The sequence below is a fragment of the Brettanomyces bruxellensis genome, chromosome 8, assembly GCF_011074885.1.
Source record: "Brettanomyces bruxellensis chromosome 8, complete sequence".
NCBI classification, from domain to species: domain Eukaryota; kingdom Fungi; phylum Ascomycota; class Pichiomycetes; order Pichiales; family Pichiaceae; genus Brettanomyces; species Brettanomyces bruxellensis.
This window is the reverse complement of record NC_054689.1, coordinates 2,801,123-2,823,258: the sequence shown is the minus strand read 5'-3', so window position 1 is coordinate 2,823,258 and position 22,136 is coordinate 2,801,123. Positions and strand designations below refer to the sequence as shown.

General features: G+C 44.2%; 9 protein-coding genes across 9 annotated transcripts; 6 read left to right on the top strand and 3 right to left on the bottom strand.

Moving 5' to 3' along the window:
- Positions 1-693: 693 nt before the first annotated feature.
- On the bottom strand, positions 694-1,149 carry BRETT_001433 (uncharacterized protein; the record flags this gene model as incomplete). Its single annotated transcript, XM_041279986.1, has 2 exons — positions 694-981; positions 1,075-1,149. 2 exons carry the CDS (start codon positions 1,147-1,149, stop codon positions 694-696), a joined length of 363 nt encoding a protein of 120 aa, XP_041138200.1.
- Positions 1,150-1,443: 294 nt separating this feature from the next.
- Positions 1,444-3,690, bottom strand: BRETT_001432 (uncharacterized protein; the record flags this gene model as incomplete). The annotated part of the gene is made up of 1 exon (XM_041279985.1): positions 1,444-3,690. The coding sequence occupies one exon, from the start codon at positions 3,688-3,690 to the stop codon at positions 1,444-1,446; it is 2,247 nt and encodes a 748-aa protein (XP_041138199.1).
- An 823-nt stretch (positions 3,691-4,513) lies between these two features.
- Positions 4,514-5,347, top strand: BRETT_001431 (uncharacterized protein; the record flags this gene model as incomplete). Its single annotated transcript, XM_041279984.1, has 1 exon — positions 4,514-5,347. One exon carries the CDS (start codon positions 4,514-4,516, stop codon positions 5,345-5,347), a length of 834 nt encoding a protein of 277 aa, XP_041138198.1.
- Positions 5,348-7,275: 1,928 nt separating this feature from the next.
- Positions 7,276-11,715, bottom strand: BRETT_001430 (uncharacterized protein; the record flags this gene model as incomplete). The annotated part of the gene is made up of 1 exon (XM_041279983.1): positions 7,276-11,715. The coding sequence occupies one exon, from the start codon at positions 11,713-11,715 to the stop codon at positions 7,276-7,278; it is 4,440 nt and encodes a 1,479-aa protein (XP_041138197.1).
- An 837-nt stretch (positions 11,716-12,552) lies between these two features.
- Positions 12,553-13,218, top strand: VMA4 (V-ATPase V1 sector subunit E; the record flags this gene model as incomplete). The annotated part of the gene is made up of 1 exon (XM_041279982.1): positions 12,553-13,218. The coding sequence occupies one exon, from the start codon at positions 12,553-12,555 to the stop codon at positions 13,216-13,218; it is 666 nt and encodes a 221-aa protein (XP_041138196.1).
- Positions 13,219-13,695: 477 nt separating this feature from the next.
- BRETT_001428 (uncharacterized protein) lies at positions 13,696-15,678 on the top strand (the record flags this gene model as incomplete). Its single annotated transcript, XM_041279981.1, has 1 exon — positions 13,696-15,678. One exon carries the CDS (start codon positions 13,696-13,698, stop codon positions 15,676-15,678), a length of 1,983 nt encoding a protein of 660 aa, XP_041138195.1.
- Positions 15,679-16,442: 764 nt separating this feature from the next.
- On the top strand, positions 16,443-18,530 carry BRETT_001427 (uncharacterized protein; the record flags this gene model as incomplete). The annotated part of the gene is made up of 1 exon (XM_041279980.1): positions 16,443-18,530. One exon carries the CDS (start codon positions 16,443-16,445, stop codon positions 18,528-18,530), a length of 2,088 nt encoding a protein of 695 aa, XP_041138194.1.
- A 353-nt stretch (positions 18,531-18,883) lies between these two features.
- On the top strand, positions 18,884-20,083 carry BRETT_001426 (uncharacterized protein; the record flags this gene model as incomplete). Its single annotated transcript, XM_041279979.1, has 1 exon — positions 18,884-20,083. One exon carries the CDS (start codon positions 18,884-18,886, stop codon positions 20,081-20,083), a length of 1,200 nt encoding a protein of 399 aa, XP_041138193.1.
- Positions 20,084-20,573: 490 nt separating this feature from the next.
- Positions 20,574-21,554, top strand: BRETT_001425 (uncharacterized protein; the record flags this gene model as incomplete). Its single annotated transcript, XM_041279978.1, has 1 exon — positions 20,574-21,554. The coding sequence occupies one exon, from the start codon at positions 20,574-20,576 to the stop codon at positions 21,552-21,554; it is 981 nt and encodes a 326-aa protein (XP_041138192.1).
- Positions 21,555-22,136: the final 582 nt, after the last annotated feature.

Genomic DNA, 22,136 nt, shown 5'->3' with positions numbered 1-22,136 from the left:
GAGTTGTTTCCAAATGCAGTAATCACCCAAGACACAGACGAAATAAAGACGTCCTATTACAGGACATTCTATTGTTAGCTGACACATTATCACAAGTAAACAGATTGATTTCTGTACGCAAACACATTCTTATATCTATCTGGGCTCCATGTTGCCTTGTCCCTGTTTCAAGTTCGATAAATCTGAAACATCATCCCAATTGTCTAAATCACTTTTTTCATTATGTTTCGCAAGAAAAAAGTGCGAATTGGAGGCTGAAACAATAACTATCACTGATCTGTTGCCGAGCAAAGCGCGCGCGAAAAAAGCGATGGAAATGGGAAAAAAAAGAAGAACAGAAAACGCTAAAAAAAGAATACAATACAAAACGTTTGTGTAGAACAATTCGAATTTTATTATAATTCGAACTTGAATTTTATTATGATTCGAGTACAAATCCACCCCTACCATCTTCAATACATTAGCAAGTATTTACAATCTTAACAATTCATTAAAAAAGCCAGCAGCCAGCAGTTGCCTCAATTTGCCTCCTTCTGCAATCTGCCAATACGAACAGTAAAGTGGCCCAAACAACAACTATATAAATACAAGAATCAAACTGACTCACCGGCCCCAAAGAACAAAGCGATTTGCTTCTTTCCTTTATTTGATCTGCAACATCTGCCTCTTTACAGCCAGACTTCATTTCTCTAGTTAGTTCTTCTTCATCTTCATATTCTCCATATTAACCATATGCCTAGCCATCATCATGGCCCTCAGTTCAGCCATGCTTTCAGGCCTTTTTCCGGCAACCATGGCGAAAGATGGATCGGACATAATCGAGTCCGACCTGATAACAGAACCAATTGACATAAACATGCCGAAAGCTGCTGCCGAGCCCAATATGTACTGGCCCATAGTGTTTATGACACCTTTTGGTGCACCATAACGTAGAATTGCGTAGCCTCCAAACATGAATCCTGTCACGACACCGACTGCAGACTGTCAAAATAAGAAATGCCGTATTTCTGTGTTAGTATTGATCAAAAAACCACCAAAGACTATGACTATCATCCATGTTTCTCATATACTTACGCCCATCGCAAGGCCCATCTTGAACTTCTGCCAGTTCGACTGTTGTGGATACTGAACTCTTCTGCTTGCAGACATCTTTGTGCAAATGTGCTTTTAAGTGTGGTTTGGTGTAATTTACGATTGGGAAGCTATTAATTTGCCAATCTGATTATTTCAAGACATGAGGATATTTTGCATCAGGTTTTTTTTTTTTTTTTTCTACTTTTTCTGCCTTCCCACCCCCAATTTTTTCACCGGTACGGTGCACGGATGCAAAGCGGCCCTCGGATCAATATTAATGCTCTTTATTCATATTTGCGATACCTGTACATCTACAAATATATACATACATGCCCATGCGATCGCCGAAACCAAAGTGCAGTCAAGCCATCATGACCACTGTTGCTGTCCAAAGCCCTGGCCGTTTGGATAGCCCCCATTCTGGAGATATTGGGGTTGTTGTGGCTGTTGTTGCAGTTGCTGTTGTTGAAAAGTCAGCGGATACTGTTGCTGGGCATTTTGAGAATACGGCTGTGTATACTGTGGATTCAGCTGCTGCGGCAGCTTCTGCTGGTATTGGATGGGACCTTGGTTGCCCTGTGGTGCCAACTGATTCAACTGTTGACCGGAATAGGCAGTAGGCTGTGAATTTATCGTGGAAGCATACTTCTGCCTCTGTTCGGAGCTGAGTTGAGGCTTTGGGGGAACGTATGGATAGGAATTAGAGAAGTTCTTCCTGCGGGCAGGGAGAGGGGGAGGCGGAAGAGGCGATGCTGTGCTTTTTGGAGCGTTTTGGGGAGCTGATAGCGAACCACCACCTGTAAGAGCAGATTTTAGGAAGAAGTTTGCACGCTGGTTTCCTGCCGACAGGAAGGGAGAGGGTTGTTGAACTTGGGGTTGAGGTTGAGGTTGAAATTGGGGATGCGTTTGTTGTTGAGGTTGAAATTGGGGATGCGTTTGTTGTTGAAATTGGGGATGTATTTGTTGTTGAAATTGAGGTTGTGTTTGTTGTTGTTGTTGAGATTGTTGTTGTTGAGGTTGAGGTTGTTGTTGAAATTGTTGTTGAGTTTGTTGTTGTTGAGGTTGAGGTTGAGGTTGTTGTTGAAATTGTTGTTGAGTTTGTTGTTGTTGAGGTTCTATTTGTTGCTGTTGCTGCTGCTGCCACACATTAGCCCCACTCTCCTCTCTTTGCCTCATCATCTTACTGGCACTTCCAGTCAAATTTGGCGCTAAAGGCTGAAGATTCGGACCAATAACATTCGCAAAAGAACGCGGAACACCTCCAACAGACACGCTGTCTATCTGGACATTCTGGAATTTGTTATCCGGAAGCGGAACATCCTTACCATCGGCTGTATTTGGCAAATTCTCATGTGTCTGTCCCTGCTGCTGGCTCAAAGCCTCACCTGTACGTTGTTGCTCCAATTTTTTCAAAAGTGCCCCCATTGGTAGCTGGAAGTCCAACGGAGAAAGTGCAGTTGCCTCATTGGGCTGCTCTATAGCCAAATCCTGACCCCTATCGTACTCTGGGGCATCATCACACACCACTTGATCCGAAAACTTCACTCTTTTCCTCGAATTTCCTTCCTTTGCACCCACATTCTTCTTCTTCTTCCTCATTTTCTTCTTGCCTCGGCTTCTGTGCGACCTGCCTTTCGACGAATCAGGCGGTTTTTCACCAGTCAATATAAACTGTGTAAAGGAATCCAAATCAAGCTTTTTTGCACCTGTTGCCCCATCTGCACCATCCTCAACACTCGAAACACTGCTTCTGTCACTCTCCTCACCACTTGTAGTCTCATCGTCTCCCTCCTGCCTTTTTCCACGCGCCATGATGGGTAATGGCTTTGGAATCGGACTCACTCTTTTTATAGATATTCGGAGGATCGGATCCCCCTTTAGTGCATGCGATATCAACCGCAACAATGCAAAAAACTGCCCTATGCTAAGGGACATGGCCCATCTCGCAAACATCGCCATCAACTTCCGCTTGACACCATCGCTTATTCCGAAATGATGCATGAAACGAAAAACGTCGTCTAGTGTCACTTTCACACTCATCCCGGTCTGTCTCCGCTTGTGGCTCTCTATGTAGTCGTACCACCGGAGATATGTCTTTGCCTCATCCTTTGTAAGCTCATCTGCCGTTAGTGATAACGGTATCGAGTCATCATCTTCTATATTATCTGTACTTGTACCTGCACCATTACCAGCCGCACTTTTTTGGGCAATATCCATCCTTGGCGACCCAATGCCGCCGGCAGCCCCATTTTCGGCCCTGCCCGATTCATCCAATGCAGAGCTTGACGAACTCCGCCCCGTTAGAGCTGGCTCTGGTGTCTTTAAAGCTACCGTTTCATCACTATGATACGCTTTATCGTTTAGTGATATTTTTAGATGATTGAACATTGCATCCAAAGTGGTCGACCTCCGCGCCTCACTGTCACCATCTGCACTCATCTTCACGTCAGATGCATCCGTACCTTTGTGGTCCAAGGGCGTAATTCGAATATTAATCTTGCCTGCAGTTCCAGAATCATTTCCATCAGTGTGATTTCCTCGATCTGCATTCAACGCCGGTGTTGATGTTTCGAGCCCTGGAATTTTGTACCAGTCAAATCTAGGCGGCTCCGACATCCTTGGAGTGTTTAAAATGCCCTTTTTTTTACGTATCCGTACGATTTTTGTTCCTGCTGGTGGGTTCTAAGAATGGATTATTGTCATCATCGTGATCCGAAGATCTCACTTCTGCTTTTTTTTTTCTTGCTGAATGGTGGCTCGCGATCGGAATTCGGAAATTTACCGGTGCACGGATGTCACACAGGACCTGGTGTCTGGAACATAGCTTAGGGAAGCACAATGTGGAATGTAGGCGGTGGAGAGCATTTGAGAAATTAGAGAAAGAAATAAAGTTGCAATGAAATGAGAACTACTGAAAAAATGGCTTTAAACATATATTTGTGGTACTAAGCGAGACATGTAAACTAGGATGCCATTTTCATATGCCTCAATTTAGTACCGAGGAGAGTACAGAGGTGTAGGCTTGACATTACAGCATACTTTATTTGGTCTAGGGAAAGTATAATGAATGATCAATACGCATGAGAATTCAACATTGGTTTCACTAGTTGAAATATTGCAAGATTACAGGATATGTCTGATATAATGCTTTTTGAAGCGTACCCACGACCACTACCTATACAACACAAAATATGGTACTCGAACAAGCTTAGAAGTTTGCTGAACAAAGGAAAATATTCATACTTGCCCATTATTGTTCATTCCGTGAACTTCAAACATTGATTCAGCATCATTTCTCTCCGCGGTACGGATTTTTCAGCAGCATTTCCTACTTGGGACATTTCTTCGATATAGGGAAAAAAATAAAATAGACTATCGTGACTCGACTATCCTATATTTTTTTCTTTTCATCTAGTGACAAAGTCAAGGTACAATCCAAATGAAACCGGCTAAAAAGCTCAGAAAGAGTGCATTTGGCTCTGATGGTGATTCCAGTGATGGGGAAAGTGGAAAAGATGAAAAATCGTATATAAAAAGGGCGCAGAAGCGAGCTTTTGGGAAGATGAAGCTTGAGGAGCAGAAAAATAAGAAGTTGTACGATTATGACACATTTGCCGACAAAATGGAGAGAAAAAGGGCAAATAAGCAGGAGGAAGAGAAGAAGATTAAACGGCATAACATATTTCAAGGCATGAGGCAGGCGAAGAAACGAAAGGAACTGGAAAAAATGCAGAGACTTGAGGAAAGAAACGAGATGAAGAGTAGAGCATCCGAAGAACGAGCAATTGCTGGCGAAAAGATGGTTTTTGAGAGTGAAAAATACAAGAAAATGAAAATTGAGAGAGGCAAACTGATACATGAAGCAGCAGAGGAAAGAAAGAAAGATAGGGACACACATAAAACATTTGAGGGGCGACTTCTAGATATATATGCAGGAGATCAGCTAGAAGTGGTAGATAGCATAGATGAGGATGAGAAGGAAGAAGTGCAAAGTGAAGTAAAGAGGGAAAAAACAATGGATAGTACTAAGAATGGATTGGAAAGGAAGAAAATGCGGATAAGCTTGAAGGGAGGGTTGAATATTAGACATGAAGCGAGAGAAAATGAACATGAAGCGAGAGAAGATAAACATGAAATGGAAGAAGATAAATATGATGCTGAGAAGTTGAGAGCGAAAATAGTTAGGATGATGGAGAGTAAAGTGACAGCTGAAGATTTGAATGATTACAGGAAGCGTTATTATGAGAGGAGGATGAAAGCAGGCAAAGCATAGAGTATTGCATTAATGAAAGGATATAGTAGAAATGCACCGGAAAATTGATATGAGCTGAACACTCAGTATTTACTCTAGGTGCAAAAGTTCACTATACATTGATATAACTACGAGAAATCACCAATGTTATATTTGTATGCTTATTATGATTATAGCCACAAATATATATAAAGTGAGAATAATCAGCTGGATATACGGCAGGTACTTGGTTGATTGGACTTCATTAGTGCTGTGTGCATACAATAGCATCACATATAATATGGCTATCAGTGACTTCATTAAGTTCATTATACACAGTGGATAAGTTGAGCAGTTCAATGACTGTGTATCACACACTCATTATAGGTACATTATAACTGCGTTCAATAAACACATTATCATATCATGAGGTGAAGTGTTTCAGATGTTTGCAAAGAATAACTGAATTCATGACTATTTAAAGTACTTCATGACTGATTTCATAACTACTTGCAGTGGTTCATAACTGAATTCATAACTACTTATAGTACTTCATGACTGAATTTATAACTACTTACAGTGGTTCATAATTGAATTCATAACTACTTATAGTACTTCATGACTGAATTCATAACTACATTTAGGAGCTACATTCATTATTACCATATGTACTATAGCTACAGATCTAAAAAGGCGGTGGCTACTTCACAAACCAGCATCTCATTTTCTAATCATTTCTAAAGCTATATAAGATGTGCTCATATGCAAATTGCCATTTTTATTACGAATAACTATGCTTAACACACACTTCTTCTCATATGCACTATACATACTCCATATATTCTTTAAGTATGGCCGTGCACAATGCAATCGTGTGCTTTCTATTAACTATGCCTATATACGTGTACTCAGACAAATGTGGTGTTTCCAATAAATACGGAAAAGAACTTGAAGTATTTTCTATTAGGTATGTATGCATACCAATCACATGCCATATTATTAAGTATAACTATGGATGATACTTGAGAATGCTTCTTAAGAAGTATAACTGTGATCTATACCTTAATCCGTCCTTAACAAATATAGCTACATACACACATAATCTATAAGTATAGTTACACACAACAAATACACTCTCAAGCATATGCACACGTGAGAGTTCTAATACAAAAGTTTGTGCTACAATGAAGGCTAGGATACCAATAGCAAGCATCAATGGCTGTAATATTAATACAAAGCATCTATCTAAGAACGCCGAATACCTATTCCATAGTATACAATATTTGCCTAGCCAGGTCACGAACCCAAGTAAAGCCAATAAATACCCAACCAAGTGTATCACATAATAAGATATAAAGCTATCATCATCTGATTTGTTTTATCTCCACGACATTATCGATATATGCGAAGATATCGATAATTTGTTGCCGGGAGGTACGAAGAAAATTTCAGAGGAGATGGGGAATGACACCGATGTCATTTTGTGGGTGATGAAGAAGTACATATCTAACTATAGCTGATATTCAATTCTGAGTGATGTTTATAAGGTGGCAGATACCATCAATATTTCATGGCATCTATGACATTATCAGATTGCATGATGTAAAGCATCCATCACATATCTAATCGCATTGAATGTTTCCTCACCTTCCACTTCACCAGTTCATGTATAATATCATCGCATTGTATGAAATTCATAACTCAGATCACCTAAATCAATTTCATTACTTCACCACGCATTTCATCACATGCACGATCTATTAAATTAGATCATGTAGATCAGTTTGATGACATGATTTAATTACATCACTTTTTCGTAGATCAGTTCCATCACCTGATCACATATTTGATGATTTCATCACTTGATCCATTGAATGATTTCATCACTCGATCCATTGCATTATTTTATCACTTGATCCATATTTCATCACATTGCATGATTTCACAACTCTGATGATCTCATCACCTTCTCACCTTCTCTGATAGACTCTTGGAGGAGGTGGGGTGTCAGGGATGATTTCTCTTCTGTCCTGGGCTGTGAGGAAAGAAGTGATGCCAGAGTTGAAGGGTGGGGGGATGTAGGATAAGGGAGAGGATTTTGGATGAATGTGATTGGAGTAATTGTGATTGGAGTAAGTGTGATTAGAGGAAATGCCTTTAGAGGAAAAGCCTTTCGAGTTGCCCCCAGAGTATTTTTTCCCAGAAATTTCCCCAGAATTTCCCCCAGGATATTTGCCCCCACTCACCCCAAACCGACCCGCATCCTGCAACTTAAGATTACGCAGATACTTACGCCTGTAGGCAGCGAAGTGGGACTCGTCACGGGCAGTCTGCATGGACACATAGAGCCGGCGTGTGCCCGGGTCGAGATGGCGGTCGAGCTGCTGCAAGGGCCGGGGCTGCGGGGGCGGCACGGGGATGGAGGAGAGGTCCGGGGAGTGCGGGTTGGCGAGCATGCGGCGGACATCATCGCGGGCAAGGAGCTGGTAGATGTCGAGGGACTCGCCGTGCGGGATAGGGTGGGAGTTGGAGGGCGTGATGCAGTCCATGTTGACCTCCTTGCGGATGACGCGGTCGATGTCGACAGCGGAGAAGAAGGCGCAGGTCTGCGGGACGTCGTCGATGCCGGCCTGGTGGCAGAACATGGCCCGGGTCCAGAGGTTGGCGATCTGCAGCACCATGGCCAGGCGGTAGCGGTGGCGCAGCGGCGTGAGGTACCGGGCCTCGTCGTGCACCGTGAGGCAGAGCCGGGCCGGAACTCCGTAGACCCGGCAGAGGTACTCGACGGACGTAAGGATCAAGTGGAGGTAGTCAACGCCGGACGACTGGATGGCCCAGTTGACGCGGGACGGCATGAAGGTGTTTGCGTTGAGGAATTTGCGCTTCAAGGCGGCAGTGATACCGGCGCCGAGTACCGGAGTCCGAGGCTCGTCCTGCTGGGCGATCTGCTCCAAGCGGTTGAAAACGACGGACTCCGACCCGCCGTGCCACACGCGGTCGCCTGCGACTCCGCCCGCCCGGCCTTTTGTTGCCGCGTATAGCCGGTGGGCCGTGCGCACAGCCTCCTGCTCGCCCATTGCGGGGTTGAACTTCTTGAGCAACGTGGTGGCGAAGCTGACGCCTGCGCCGTAGATCCGGCCGTAGTTGAAGATTTTGGCGTCGCCCCTGGAGATGCCCAATATTTTGGCCGTTTTCGAGTGGAGGTCTGTGCCCATCGCCTTGTTGCCCTCCAAGGTCATCCAGCCGAGCGCCGTGCCGCCGTGAATCTTCAGCACGGAGTCACCCATGAGGGACGCGATCCAGAGCTCCTCGCTGTCGACGTCGGCGCCGACAAAGCAGTATCCCGGCGGGGCGCGGACCATCGCCTTGAGTTCGGACCCGAGCCGCGTGGGCTTCGCGTTCGACGCCGTGAGCCAAGTTTTCTCCACCGCGCGCCGCGTGATCGTGCCCATCGGGATCACCTGGGGGATGATCAGGCCCACCGTGTCGATGTCTGTTCCTGGTGGGTTGGTGAATGTGTGCAGGGGAGGGATCCCGATATTTGCTTTTGTTTTATTTCCAGTGATTATCTTCTTTTTATTTTCAGTGGCCACCTTCTTTTCATTTTCAGTGACTACCTTCTTTTCATTGGGTGCATCCACACTCTTTGCATTATCGGCACTACCTACTAGATTGGCATTGGTTGCAGCGTTATTTCCAGCTGCTGTGGGCACCGCCTTCAATCCCATGGATACTGGATCTACTCCATTAGCATGATCAAGTTTATTGGCCAAATCGAGAGAATTGGGTAGAGTAGCTTGATCAACAGTATTTGGATTGAGTGTATTTGGATTGAGTGTATTTGGATTGAGTGTATTTGGATTGAGTGTATTTGGATTGACAGTATTAGCTTTGACAGTATTAGCTTTGACAGTATTCAAATTGACAGTATTAGCATTGAGTGTATTAACATTAACCGCATTTGCATTGACCATATTAGCATTAATACTTGAACCAGCTTTATCTGCAACATCATTAATTGAATTAGTTGCATTAACACTCAAACCAACTTCATCAGCTGCACCCCCTCCAACTATATCAGCTACACCCTCATCATCAAACACAACAAACTGGTCCATGATGCGCTCGCGCGAACTGACCCAGTAACTGTTGGACACGGCCAACTGCAAGGCGTCCTTGGCAACCTGGAACTTGGAGGAAAGCACGCCCTGCTGGAAGTACCGCATGAAGGGCTTGGACATGAGGCTGGTGGTCCTGGCAGTTGGGCCAGACTCGTGGGGCACCTTGAAGAGGCAGTGGCCCGGCACCAGGGGGCAGATGTGGGGCCGGAGTCCAGGCTCCTCGTGTAGAAGGGCGGCAATATCCACGGGGAGGTAGTTCTTGGTCTTGAATTTGGCGATTTGTGCCCGGGGCACCCAAAAGCACCAGCCCCGGGTGTCGGTCCAGAACACCGGGCAGCCCTCCCAGGAGAGCCGGAGCAAGAGCGGGGCGATCCGGGTCCGCGTGGTGATGTGCAGCCGGCCCCCCGTGACCAGCTTCTTGTACCACGCCGGGTACCCCGGTAGCTTCTGCCGCTTGTACGGCCGGCCCGCCTTGGTCAGCCGCGGCGGCACAATCGTCCAGTCCAGCTGCGAGAGCCACGGGTCGCCCTCCCAGGGTCGGGCCGCCGCCTTGTCCTTGAGGGCAACCACCTCCTCGCACAGCTGCGCTAGTCGGATTCCGATGCTCCGGAAACTCTGCTGGTACAGCGCCTCCGCCGTGCGCACGTAGTCGTTCCAGCGCCGGCTCACCGGCAAAACGCTCTGGCCGATGATCCGGAGCGCCGCCAGACTCACGTCGTGCGGCACGATGCGCCGGAACGCCGGGAACACCTTTCCGAACACCCGGTACGTCGCCTCCACGTCCGCCGCGCAGTAGTCCATCAGCTGCTGGAACCGCGCGCGGATGCGCCCGATGTCCGTGGTCTCGAACTCCTCCCGCGCCGCCTTGTCCATGCGGATCCCGCAGTGGAACCGCGCCACGTGCCGGAGGCTATTCATGCTGCTCATGCGGAGCCACGGGTCGTCCGCCAGGCTGATGGTCATTTTTTTCCCCGTGCCTGTCGAATTTTCCTCCTCCTCCTCCTCCAACACTGGATTCGCCAACAGCCGCCGGAGCCCACCCGTGTGCGCGCCCTCGCGCAGATCCTCGAGCTGCCCCCGGCTCTCCTCCCCGCCCTCCATCCTCTTGCGGTACTGGATCCACTTCCCCCGCTGCCGCGAGCACATCCCGCTCACCGCCACGTGCAGCGACATCGTATCCAGGTAAAAAGCCCGCGATGCGCCCAGGCTGTACTCCTCCCGCACCCGGGCCCGGTCGTACGACACATTGTGGCCCACGACGATTTTCTCCCGGCGGTCAACCCCCAACGGGATCAAGTGCCCGTCGATTTTGTCACTTTCGCCCGCCAAATACGGCGAGCACCAGCCGTACCACGCCACGGGTGACATGCACGTGGCTAGCACGGGGTAATGGGACACCCGGTACATCACCTCGACGTCGAAGACGAGTTCGTCCTCCACCGGGTAGTCGACGTGCTCGGGCGGGCGACCGGGGCAGTACCGCGTCCAGCCGCCCCGCAGAACCCACTGGGTGCCCGGCGTACTCCCTGTGGCGCTACCGGGGCCACCACCAGAGCCGCCACCGGGCCTTGCCGGCGGGTCGTTGCCCACCCGTAGGAGCCGCTCCGCCAGCACCACGTACCGCCCGCAGCTCGCCGCGCCGAGCCTCTGGAAGTGCTCCTCCAAGTTCCTCCCCTGCAACTTGGGCAGCCGGAATCTGATCGGCTCGTTCTCCGAGCACTTCTTGCCGAGGAGCTCGTTGTCCTTGAGGTACTTGCGCGCCAGCTCCACCAATTTCGGATCTGTGGTGTCTTTTCTCCCTTTTCGGCTGCCGTATATGTCCGGGAACACTTGTTTGTATAATTCGTCCGAGAGTCGTTGGATGCCCACTGCGTTTTTCTGGATGTTTTCTTTAATCTTGCACTGTGTACTTTCTTTAATATTCCTAATATTCTCTTTACTCTGTGTACTTTCTTTAATATTTCCTTGTGTATTTCCTTTACTCTTGCACTGTGTACTTCCTTTAATATCTCTAATATTCTCTTTATGTGCACTTCCTTTAATCTTGCTCTCCATATTCTCTTTATGTGTACTTCCTTTAGTCTTGCTCTCCTTACTTTCCTTACTCTTCCTACTTCCCTTAATCTTCCTCTCCACACTCTCTCTGTTCCCACTCTTCTCATATTTCGACAAACTATGCATCCTTCTACCCCTCATCCCTGCTGCCATCAGCATCCGGCTCTGCAACCTGTACGCCAAAAACTCCTCCCCCAGCTTCAACGCATTTCCTAACTGTCCTTTCTTTAACATCTTGCTTGTTCTCCAAACTAATTGATTTACTAAAACCACAAAGCACTGCTATTCTTCAATTCTGTTTTCTGCTTTTCTGCTTTTCTTCAATTTTGCTATTCTTCAATTCTGCTATCTTCAATTTTGCTATCTTCAATTTTGCTGTCTTCAATTTTGCTATTCTGCTTTTCTGCTTTTCTTTATTTTTCAGTTCTACCCGCAAGCCCTTTAAATACTCCCCCTCTTTGTTTACTGCACGTTGTTTCTTATGACAGGTAACGAAACTCGCTCTGTTGATAAACACGAGATGAATAGCGAAAAAATAAATTAATTAACCGCGCAATATCTACCCTGCACAGCCACAGCCAGATCTCCCTCCCACCTCTGTGGCTGACCTTTCCGCGATTCTTGGAATTTTCTTTCCTTGCCTCTCGTTATCTCACTTTCGCTCTCCCTAATTTCATTCTTAATTTATTTTATTTTTTTACCCGTTGCTGCTTTTAAACAAATCTCTTCTGCCCCAGGCCACCATATATTACTTACACTTTATTTTTATTCCATTAGCCACCTGCCAGGCATACACTGAAAATAGCATCGATTAGCATCCACCATGTCGTCCACAAGAGCACTAACAGATGACCAGGTAAGTTGAAGAGAAGAAGCTGTGTCGTTCTGTGCAATCATAACATACGATTAACTTCATTATTATAGCTAGTTGTCTAGAAATATAACATTTTCTAGAAATTATCACAGCATTTGAAGTAACATAACATTTGTTTAGAGATTATCATTTGTCTGGAAATATTGTCTATATTTTCTAGCTTCGGATTTATCATTCAAACTCCATACTAACTAGCAATGCAGGTTCAAGGAGAATTGAAGAAGATGGAGGCCTTCATCACAAAAGAGGCAGAAGAAAAAGCCAAGGAAATCAAGTTGAAGGCAGACGAAGAGTACGAAATCGAAAAGGCCTCGATCGTGCGCTCGGAGAAAAACGCAATCGACTCCCAGTACGAGGATAAGTTCAAAAAGGCCTCGTTGGCACAGCAGATTACAAAATCTACAATCGCAAACAAAACAAGGCTCAAGATCTTGGCAACAAGAGACCAGTGCTTGCAGGATATCTTCGACTCGGCCGAGGAACAGTTGAAGCAGCTTTCAAAGGATCCTGCCACGTATGAATCTCTCCTTGTAGGTTTGATCGATGAGGGTCTTCTTCAGCTTATGGAGCCGGCTGTCACCCTCAGAGTGAGAAAGGCTGATGTCAGCGTGACAAAGAAGGCCGCGGACCAGGCAGAGAAGAAGTTCAAGGATGTTTCTGGAAGAGATGTGAAGATTACAATTGACGAAACCAAATATCTATCCGATAAATCAGCAGGTGGCCTAATTCTTGCCAACGGTACCGGAAAGATCGAGATTAACAACACTTTAGAGGAGAGGCTTCGTTTGCTTTCTGAGAGAGCTTTGCCTGCTGTTAGACTCGAGATGTTTGGTGTTTCAACCACCAGAAAGTTCTTCGATTGAGAATATCGTGTGCTTATCCAGGCTTCATCGCCATGTTTTGTAACTAAAATAATATTAAACTGCTCGAGCTCATTTGTGTTAGGCTGTTGTAGGGGGTCGTTTGATTAGTTTTGAAATTGTAATGTATGGTATGGTTAATATCTGTGCATCCACTTTTTCGCTGGATTTTCACTATTTTATTCATCCAAGACCCTCGCTTTCCTCCTTCTCTCTTTTTTTTTATTTTATTTTTTTTTTTCACCACCTTCATCAACTTCACTTCAAGCATCATCAAGATTCCATCAAACATCCCAGAACCAGCAACAAGCAACACATCTGTACATAGAAGACAAACCGGACATTCCTACACCACCAAGTTGCAAGATCAAATACTTTCTGTTCGTACAAGTCACGCTCCTCCTAAAAATCCTCAACCCCGCATCTTGATTCATAAAAGTGACAAGCACTCTACAATTTTAAGCAAAGAGGCCCACTTGAATGCTTCCCTTCATAAAAGAGAACGGGCGGTTTCTTCTGAGGACATTTGACTGCAGTGCATACAATTTGCAGAAATATTTGGCCTGCTCTTGGCGCTCATATCACAGATGCAACGATCCAAGATACATACAAAATGCTTATAGGCGAAATACTCTTCGATACTACCAGGTACACTCGATCCGGCAATTTCACAATTTCAGAGTTGGGCTGAACTCGGGAAGAGCTGTAGGTGAAGATGGTAGAAAGACCAGAAAGCAAGCTGGGAAGATAAGGACGGGTAATAGTGCATGTAAGGGCAAAATGAAGGAGGATGAAAAAGCAGCAGAAAAAGCAGCAGAAAACGCAAAGGATGAAAGAGCAGGCAAGACAGAATCACGGGAGAAGGCAGAAAGCAAGCGAAATAACACAGGCACGAGTGAAAAAGGGATAGGGGAGCCGGATCTAAGCCAGGGGTACGAAAGAAAGACATTTAAAGAATTCATGATATCGCTATTTAAGAAGAAGAAAGATGACGAGGATTATTCGATTGGAGGACTCAAAGAAGGGCTGACGGCGGTTGATCTGCGTAAGGCACTACCGCCGGATCCGGAAGTAAGCGAGATCCTCCGTCCGGCATCTCCGAATAAAAGCACAATCAGCTGTACGATATTTGATGAGAAAGGAGATGTTGCAGCAGTCCAGAAGAAATTCTCAAAGACAGAATTCCTATCGGAGAACAAGCTCTTCCCGCGGGATCTCCGGAAAATCGACTCGTCGAACGTCGATGTTGCACCAATCATCGCAGTTCGCACAGACTGCATCTTGATCAACTTGTTGCACATCAAGGCACTCATTAAAAGTAACGAGGTGATGATATTCGACACATCCAACCCAGACTATGCGTCCAAGCTCAGCCTGTTTATGTATGATCTAGAGTCCAAGCTCAAGACGAAGATGGTGCATGTTCCAATCACTTCAGGCAAGAATGGAACAGATGAAACCCCGCTTTCATCAACAGTAAACTGCTATTCCAACAACCCGAACCAGCCGTACGAGTTCAGGGCTCTAGAATGCATACTGATCAACGTTATGGCAATCTTGGAGAGCGGTTTGCAGCAGCAATCCAAGGTTTGCAAGTCGATCTTGCTTCAACTCGACCAGGAAATAGACAGAGCAAAACTTCGAGACTTGTTGATTCATTCGAAAAGCTTGACGACTTTCTGCCAGAAGGCACTGTTGATCAGAAACGCTTTGGACGATCTTTTGGACAACGATGACGATTTGGAAGACATGTATCTAACGGAAAACAAGGCCCGCAGAGAGATGCTGAAAAGCTATGGAATAACCACAAATGACAGAGATAACTCCAACGGTAGCAGTGGAAGTGGTAGCGGTGCTAACTCGTCAAAGCTGGCTGCCGATTCAACGAAAAAAAAGCCGTTGATCATCTCAAAAGACAACGAAATGGACACGGGAGAGATCGAGATGCTTTTGGAGGCATACTACAAGCAGTGCGATGAGATTGTTCAGCAGGCTGAAACACTTATCAACGATATTAAGTCCACGGAGGAGATCGTGAACATTATCTTGGATGCAAACCGGAATTCCCTCATGGTGTACGAGCTAAAAGTTAGCATATACACGCTTGGCTTTACCGTTGCCACCCTGATTCCAGCACTGTACGGCATGAACCTCGAGAACTTCCTCGAGAATTCAAAGTTGGCCTTTGGTTCCGTTGCCTTATTTAGCAGCATGGCTGGTTTGGCCATGATCGTTTATTCTCTGAGAAAATTGCAGATGGTTCGCAAAATGAGCACTGTGAGCAAAAGAAGCATGAGCAAGATCGACATGCGGGTCAAAGCCAAGCTCAAAAAGAGGCTTTTACGTAGCAGAGGTGGTTCCAACTACAATTCGAAACTTCTTCATACGAAAAGAGAGAAGCAGGATGTGGTTTGGAAATGGCTAGTAGAGGATAAATACCAGGGAAAGCGGCCTGGAAGCTGAAGGGGCATTCATGACAATATTGCATAGCATTATAACCAGTAATTAGTATGTACATAGTTAGATCAATCGATACGATTTAATAAAGCTGTCTTTCAATTGTTGTATACATCCCTGCACCGATCTGACACGCTTCCCTCTGCGAATTCCAATCCCTAATTGAGCGCTAAAACGGGTTGTTTCTATACGAAATGGACAGATCACATATAATACAGGTTACGACTTGGTTTTAGGGCAAACTGTAGGTAATCTTGTTTTCAGCTTGGTGGTCATCTTGGTGAACTTTGGTATTATATCAACCATTACGTTGCCCAGTATATTTTATTTTGCTTTATTTTATTTTGTTAATCTATCCCGTAAATTTTATAGACCAAGTAATCAATTATCAAAAAAAAAATTAACCCCAAAAATATACCAAAAATATAAAAGCTGAAATTCTCGCGATATAGTGATAGCGGAGTCTCGCGTTCGTACCAGGACCAGGCAAACGTTTAAACTGCTTCGAATATCATCAAAACTGACTCCAGAATCGGAAATAAGTGGAAATCTGTGCGATCACCATACATTTGTGCAACTGATTTCTTAATTGCACGGCAATTGTGGGCCTGCGTTTTCTCATTTTGAGTATCTTTCATTTCCTGCACTCTTATCCCAGCTAATTGGTTAAGCACATTCCAGATTGCTTCAAGAAAGAAATTCGCAGTTCACCTCGTTCTTCATCAGGTTAACCAATTCATTGGCATAAGCTTCGTTTCGAATTTGTTCCAATGGCGAAAAACAATGCTTTCACATTCGATTCCCTAGAAGCAAAAATCATTCAGTTTCATTTCTGCTCATCCAAGACACTTCGCCTCATTAGCTTAGTCCAAAGGCTGATTGCCGAACTGAAAACCGGTAATGTGGTGATTACCAAGGATGCTGCCGCGTATCTCATACTTCAAACCGCGGTGCTTTTCAATGTTAGTAAGGAAATATATGAGAGATCTGCAATTCTTTTAAGAGGATGCACTTTTAATCCATCCCAGCCCATTAAGCCCGATTCATCGGGTTCTGCGATCAATTTTGATTGCATCGATAATAATCTAAGCGGAATGAGTCTTCCAGCCAAGAGTTCTCCATCTACTTTAGACACACTTCAACTTTTCGAGGTCCTCCTAATAAATATGTCGCATATATACGATGCCAAGCTTAGAAATGCCGCCAAGTTGCGTTCAAAGATGTCTGGCAGTGCAGGTGAGGAGGGTTCTCGCTGGAAAGAGATTGCTCCTAAGGAGATTCTCAAGTTTCCAGAGCTTTCTTTTGCCGCAACCACTATATTGACCACGAAAAACAGTTTGGAAGCAATACCTATGTTTTCTGATGCGTACCGCGAGATTTTGACCTCACAGATTGAGCTTATTAGAACCCAATTGGCCGAAATGATAGATACAGATGCTGATCCGGTTGCCGGAACCTATTTGATGCATCGCCGATATCTTCTGATGCTCAGACTAGCTGATTTGTACTGCATAATATGCAGAACAGGCCAGAAAATATACCGGGACAATTTCCAGCTTCTCTCGAAGTTTGCCAGAAACGGAAATGAGGGTCTTCGAATGGCACTTCAAGGATTGAGCCGATGCTTTATGCGGAAAGGCGGAAACAAGTACCTAAACCGTATAATTGAACGATATTCGGAAAGTACAGATGCGTACAATACGCGCTTGACGTATCTTGAGGATTTTTACCATGCTGAGATGGAAACCGAGTCGTCAATCATGAAAATGATCCAGGTGCTGAAAGATTTAAAAGTGCAGTGGTCCAAAATATTGAAGGTGAGCACACAGAGCAGAGCTATACACTTTAAAGTGGCCGGAAACTTGCCAAATAGAGCTAGAAGCGTAAGACCACAAATTCGGTCGCCAAATTTACAAACTGTAAAAACTGCAAGACCGAAAGCCAACGCAAATCCTGGAATAGCGGCAGCGAGGGCTGCCGCAATAGGAAATAAGACTCCTCATAAGAGTGTTGGGCAGATGTTTCAGCAGAAAATGTTGAGAGAAGCAAAGGAGGGAAAAATAAACTTTAGACCATTGATAAGAAATCCAGCACGCACACGCACACAAGGTAAAGCTGTAAATGGCAAGCGTGTTTCCAGTTATGGCAGTATAGTGAATGGTGTCAACGGTTTGAGTATTGCCAAGATGGAAGACAAAGTAGACAAGAAAGAATGTGAAAACGACAAGTATAAAGCAAAGAATGAGCAGAGCAGTCCAGAGAGTGGAGCTCGAGTTGAAAAAAAGGCCGTGAATGGTGTACTGCACAAGAAAAACGATACTAAGCATGGTCTGAGTGGCTTGCAAGTAAATCATTTGAGAAATAAGGGGGAGTGTATAGGTGAAAAGTTTACAAAAGCAGAAATTCAAAGCGTAAGTGGATCATCCATTAACTCCAGCAGTGGGAAAAGCAGTCTTATGAATAAAAGCATTTCAAGCAGCAGTAACAGCACTAAACGGCATACGGAAGAAGTGGGCAACCTTATCGTCTGTCATAACGATGATAAAGAGTATGATGAAGGTGGAAATTTGGTCAAAAAAGTGAGGTTCAAGGATGTTCCAGAATACTCGGAGAAAGAAGACGCACCAACATCTCAGCAAATGTCAAAGCAGATGAAACAGAAATACCTGATGTATCGTCCTCAGATGATGCGTGAGACTAAGATGATGAACTCTCAAGAAGGCCTTGCATTTAGAATGTTCAAGAATGGGTATTCTCAAGAGGTGGACGGTTTTTTGGAAAGAGAGTCCGGAAAGATGTCGAGCCTGCGGCATTTTAAAGGAGGAGGTCGTCTGTCCCGTCTTTTTGGCAGAAAATAGGTTTGCCAGTTTGTTAATATGCTATGTGAATAAAGTTGCTATGTGAATAAATTCGCGTTCATTCTTTTTAAATGATGTGTATTAATATAAATGTCACGATAAGAAGTATTATAGTACGCAATATTAGACGCCGGTTCGAATCCCAATCCCTCCTGCAATCCGAGTTTCCTGTTTTGGAGTTTGTGAAAATTCGCTGCAAGAAAATTTTAACAAAGCAAAAAAAAAAAAAAAAAAAATTGTATCAGCTAGGTGAAAATTTGACCGACATCACCACTTACTTAAGTACCCACCAACGTTGTTTGCCAGACGATCATAAAATAAATCGCTTATTTAAATCAAGTACTACTTTCGATATGTCAACTACAGTACAGAAGCGAGAGATCAGTGAAGTGATAGACGAAACTGAAGTCACTATCACAAGCAAGCGCACAAAATTAAGAGAGACAAGCGAAAAACAGAATGATGTAATTCTTCGAGACATACAACTAATACAGGACAAGCGCCAAGCCAATAAGGTTGGATCTGATGGCTTGTCTCAATGTTTTCACAGAGTTAGAGCGGCAATGTACGTTTCTATTGCTCCATGCTTTGTCAACGATCCCTTATCTGCCATCAGACAACAGCATTTAGACCCAATGCTCATGTCGTACTGCCCAGCATTGAGAGGAGTCGTCATCTCATACTTTCGGTTGAAGATTATGGATCAGAGTCAAATGGAAGATGAGCTATCTGGCGGTATGATAGCTCTCGGAAGGGTCGGGAACGACACTCCATTCTCGTTTCTTTGGTGTACGGTAGACTTTCTTCTCTGGAGCCCCAAGATTGGCGATGTTGTTGAAGGATGGTGCTATATGCAGTCACAGTCGCACATTGGACTTTTGATTCACGATGCTTTTAATGCCACAATCAAGAAATTCAACATTCCTGCTGAATGGCAGTTTGTTCCCAATGAGGAAGATGAGTATCACGAGGCAGATGCTGTTGAAGACGGAGACTTGGCGGAATCAAAAAATGTTGGTGATGCCACAACTGAAGGTACGGACACCACTCAAAAAATTGTGAGTGATCCATCTGGAAAGCAGGACAGACATGGAGGAAGGTTTGGACATTCTTTGGGTCATTGGATAGATGAAAATGGAATTCCTATTCAGGGAAAGCTCCAGTTCAGAATACGAGCCATGCATTTGGCAGGAAGAGCAATTTCCATTGAGGGTACGCTTGTTTCTCCTCAAGATGAAAGGGATACGCAGCCAGTTACCCTAAAAGATAGTAGGAGCACTTCGGGTAAGAAGCATATGAGATTTGATGACGAGCCGGCTGCAGCTTCAAAGGATACTGATTTGAACAAAGCCGAAAAATCTGATGCGGAGGAAAGTTCAAGCGATGAGTCAAGTGTTGAAGATAATTCCTCGAGTGATGAAGACGATGATGATAAAGATGAAAAAGATGACGACAAAAGGGATAAGCAAAGCTCCAAAAGTCCGAATAGCTCTGCCAGCTCTGCCAGCTCTGATGAGTCCAGCGATAGTTCAAGCGAGGATTCTAGCGATTGAATAATTAGATGAGGAAGATGGAGAATATTTGTGTATTTGTTAATAGAAATTAGAGAAAGGCATGATTGACATTGTATTTTACGATATGTAATGAGCGGATTCGCGTCCTTATATAGGGCTTGGATTTGTAAAAATAAAATCCTTTCAGAGGGGATAAATATTATTACCATATATGGAGCTTTTTTGGGGCATATTGTTGTACATATCTGAGGGATGTATTTTTTAGGAAAAGACGAAAACAGCTGAGCGAATAGAAGAACGAAAATGTAAATTATAAATTATAAATTGATAATACATAAATACCGAACAGAAAATCCCGTTACGCGATTCCGCATTCAAATTTCCCTTCTCTGTTTGTAAACATATATTTTTCCTCCGCTTTATTTACATAGGCACCCAGATGTTAACATTTAACCAATTTTATGGCCTGCTTATAACGCATAGGTTGAACATTGTGCCTGCAAGAATCCAATATTTTATTCTGCACATTATGTCACAGTCAAAATCGCAGATTGCAATAAGCGAAACCCTGACTGAACATTTGGGATATCAGCCTATAAGTGTCGTGGATGATATTATCAACGTTGTTAACGAAATCATGTACAGATGCACAGATCAGATCGAAAATGCTTTGTTGGAGAGAAGGTCTGATTTGATAGAGAGAAATAAAAAGCAGGCAGAAGCAGAGAAAAAGAACGATGATGATGATGTGATGGTCAATGAAGGAAGCCCGTACAAAAACGCAGTTCGATATTCTGAAGATGATATACGAAAGGGAACGGCAAAGTTGGAAAGCTTGTTGGAGCATCTGATAAATCGGAACTACGATAAGCTTGAATTGTACATCATAAGAAATATACTGACAATACCGGATGATTTGTTGGCGGGAGGATATGTGAGATTAAAGCATCAGGAAGGCATGAAGATTGTTCCGGATACAATTGATAAAGCAGCCAAACTCGACAAGCAGTATGCGGACAAGATGGCTGAGATCTCCCGGCAAATTGAGGAAAACAAGAAGATTTCAGACATGATCGTGAAACTGACCAAGATGGACAAAAAAGTGACGCTTCTTAAAAAGAAGGTGGCTCCAATGGATTACAAGGGTGTTTTAAAAAGCAGAAGCAGCACCAATGCATCGAGAAACGGCAAGAATATTGTGCAAAAAAACACATTGGGCAGTAAGTTTGTTGAAAAGTATGATCTCAAGCCATTGAAAGAAACCTGCTTGTTTATCAATAGTGAAATTCGACGCGGGTATAAGCTATTGGAAAGAGCCAAGCCTTTTTTGGAAGATGAAACAATAGTAAAGGTGGCTGAACACAGTGCAAAAGAGGATAATTTTGTGAATGAGCAGGTTAGAGACATGTTTACCTCAAATAAAACGAAAAAACCAACTGGGTTTGCCATCCAAGAAGGGGATGTGACAGAGAGCCTACTTGATAAGGTGGGGAAACTGGTACCTAAGTGAGAAAAATCAAGAGTTAATATACAGGCAAATGTTTATTCGTTATATATACACAGATACATACAGAAAAGGAACACGCAAATAGCAAGAGAAAAAGAACGCATGCCAACAACAAAACATGAAGGGAAAACGATAAAAATAGTGTTTGGTTTGCATCAAAAAGCAAGCAAAATCCACCGATATGCACAAAGGGATTCCGATCCGGCGATATTTATGTCAGATTCCGGATGGAAGCATGAGAAAAAGATGTTTATAGAGCTCTCTTGGCAAAATGAATGGCTGTTGGAGCCAGCCAAAGACCAAAGGCTAAAAGTGCAGCAAGTTTCAAGGTCAAGTCAGTTTGTTGCTGCTTTAATCTTTTTGCATCTTCTTCTGTGAAACTTGGATCCATTTTTATGTAATTAGAGGTGCTTTTATTGGTTTGGAGGACATAAAAGGGAAATAATAGGGAGCCTAAGAGTGGATCAAAAATAGTAAACTTAAAGAAAGGTGACTTTTTTCTCACTTTTCTGTAAGACTTTTTTGTTCAACTTTTTTTTTGTTGTACCCTTTTTTATTCTACTTTTTTCCATCTTTTTCTGTTCG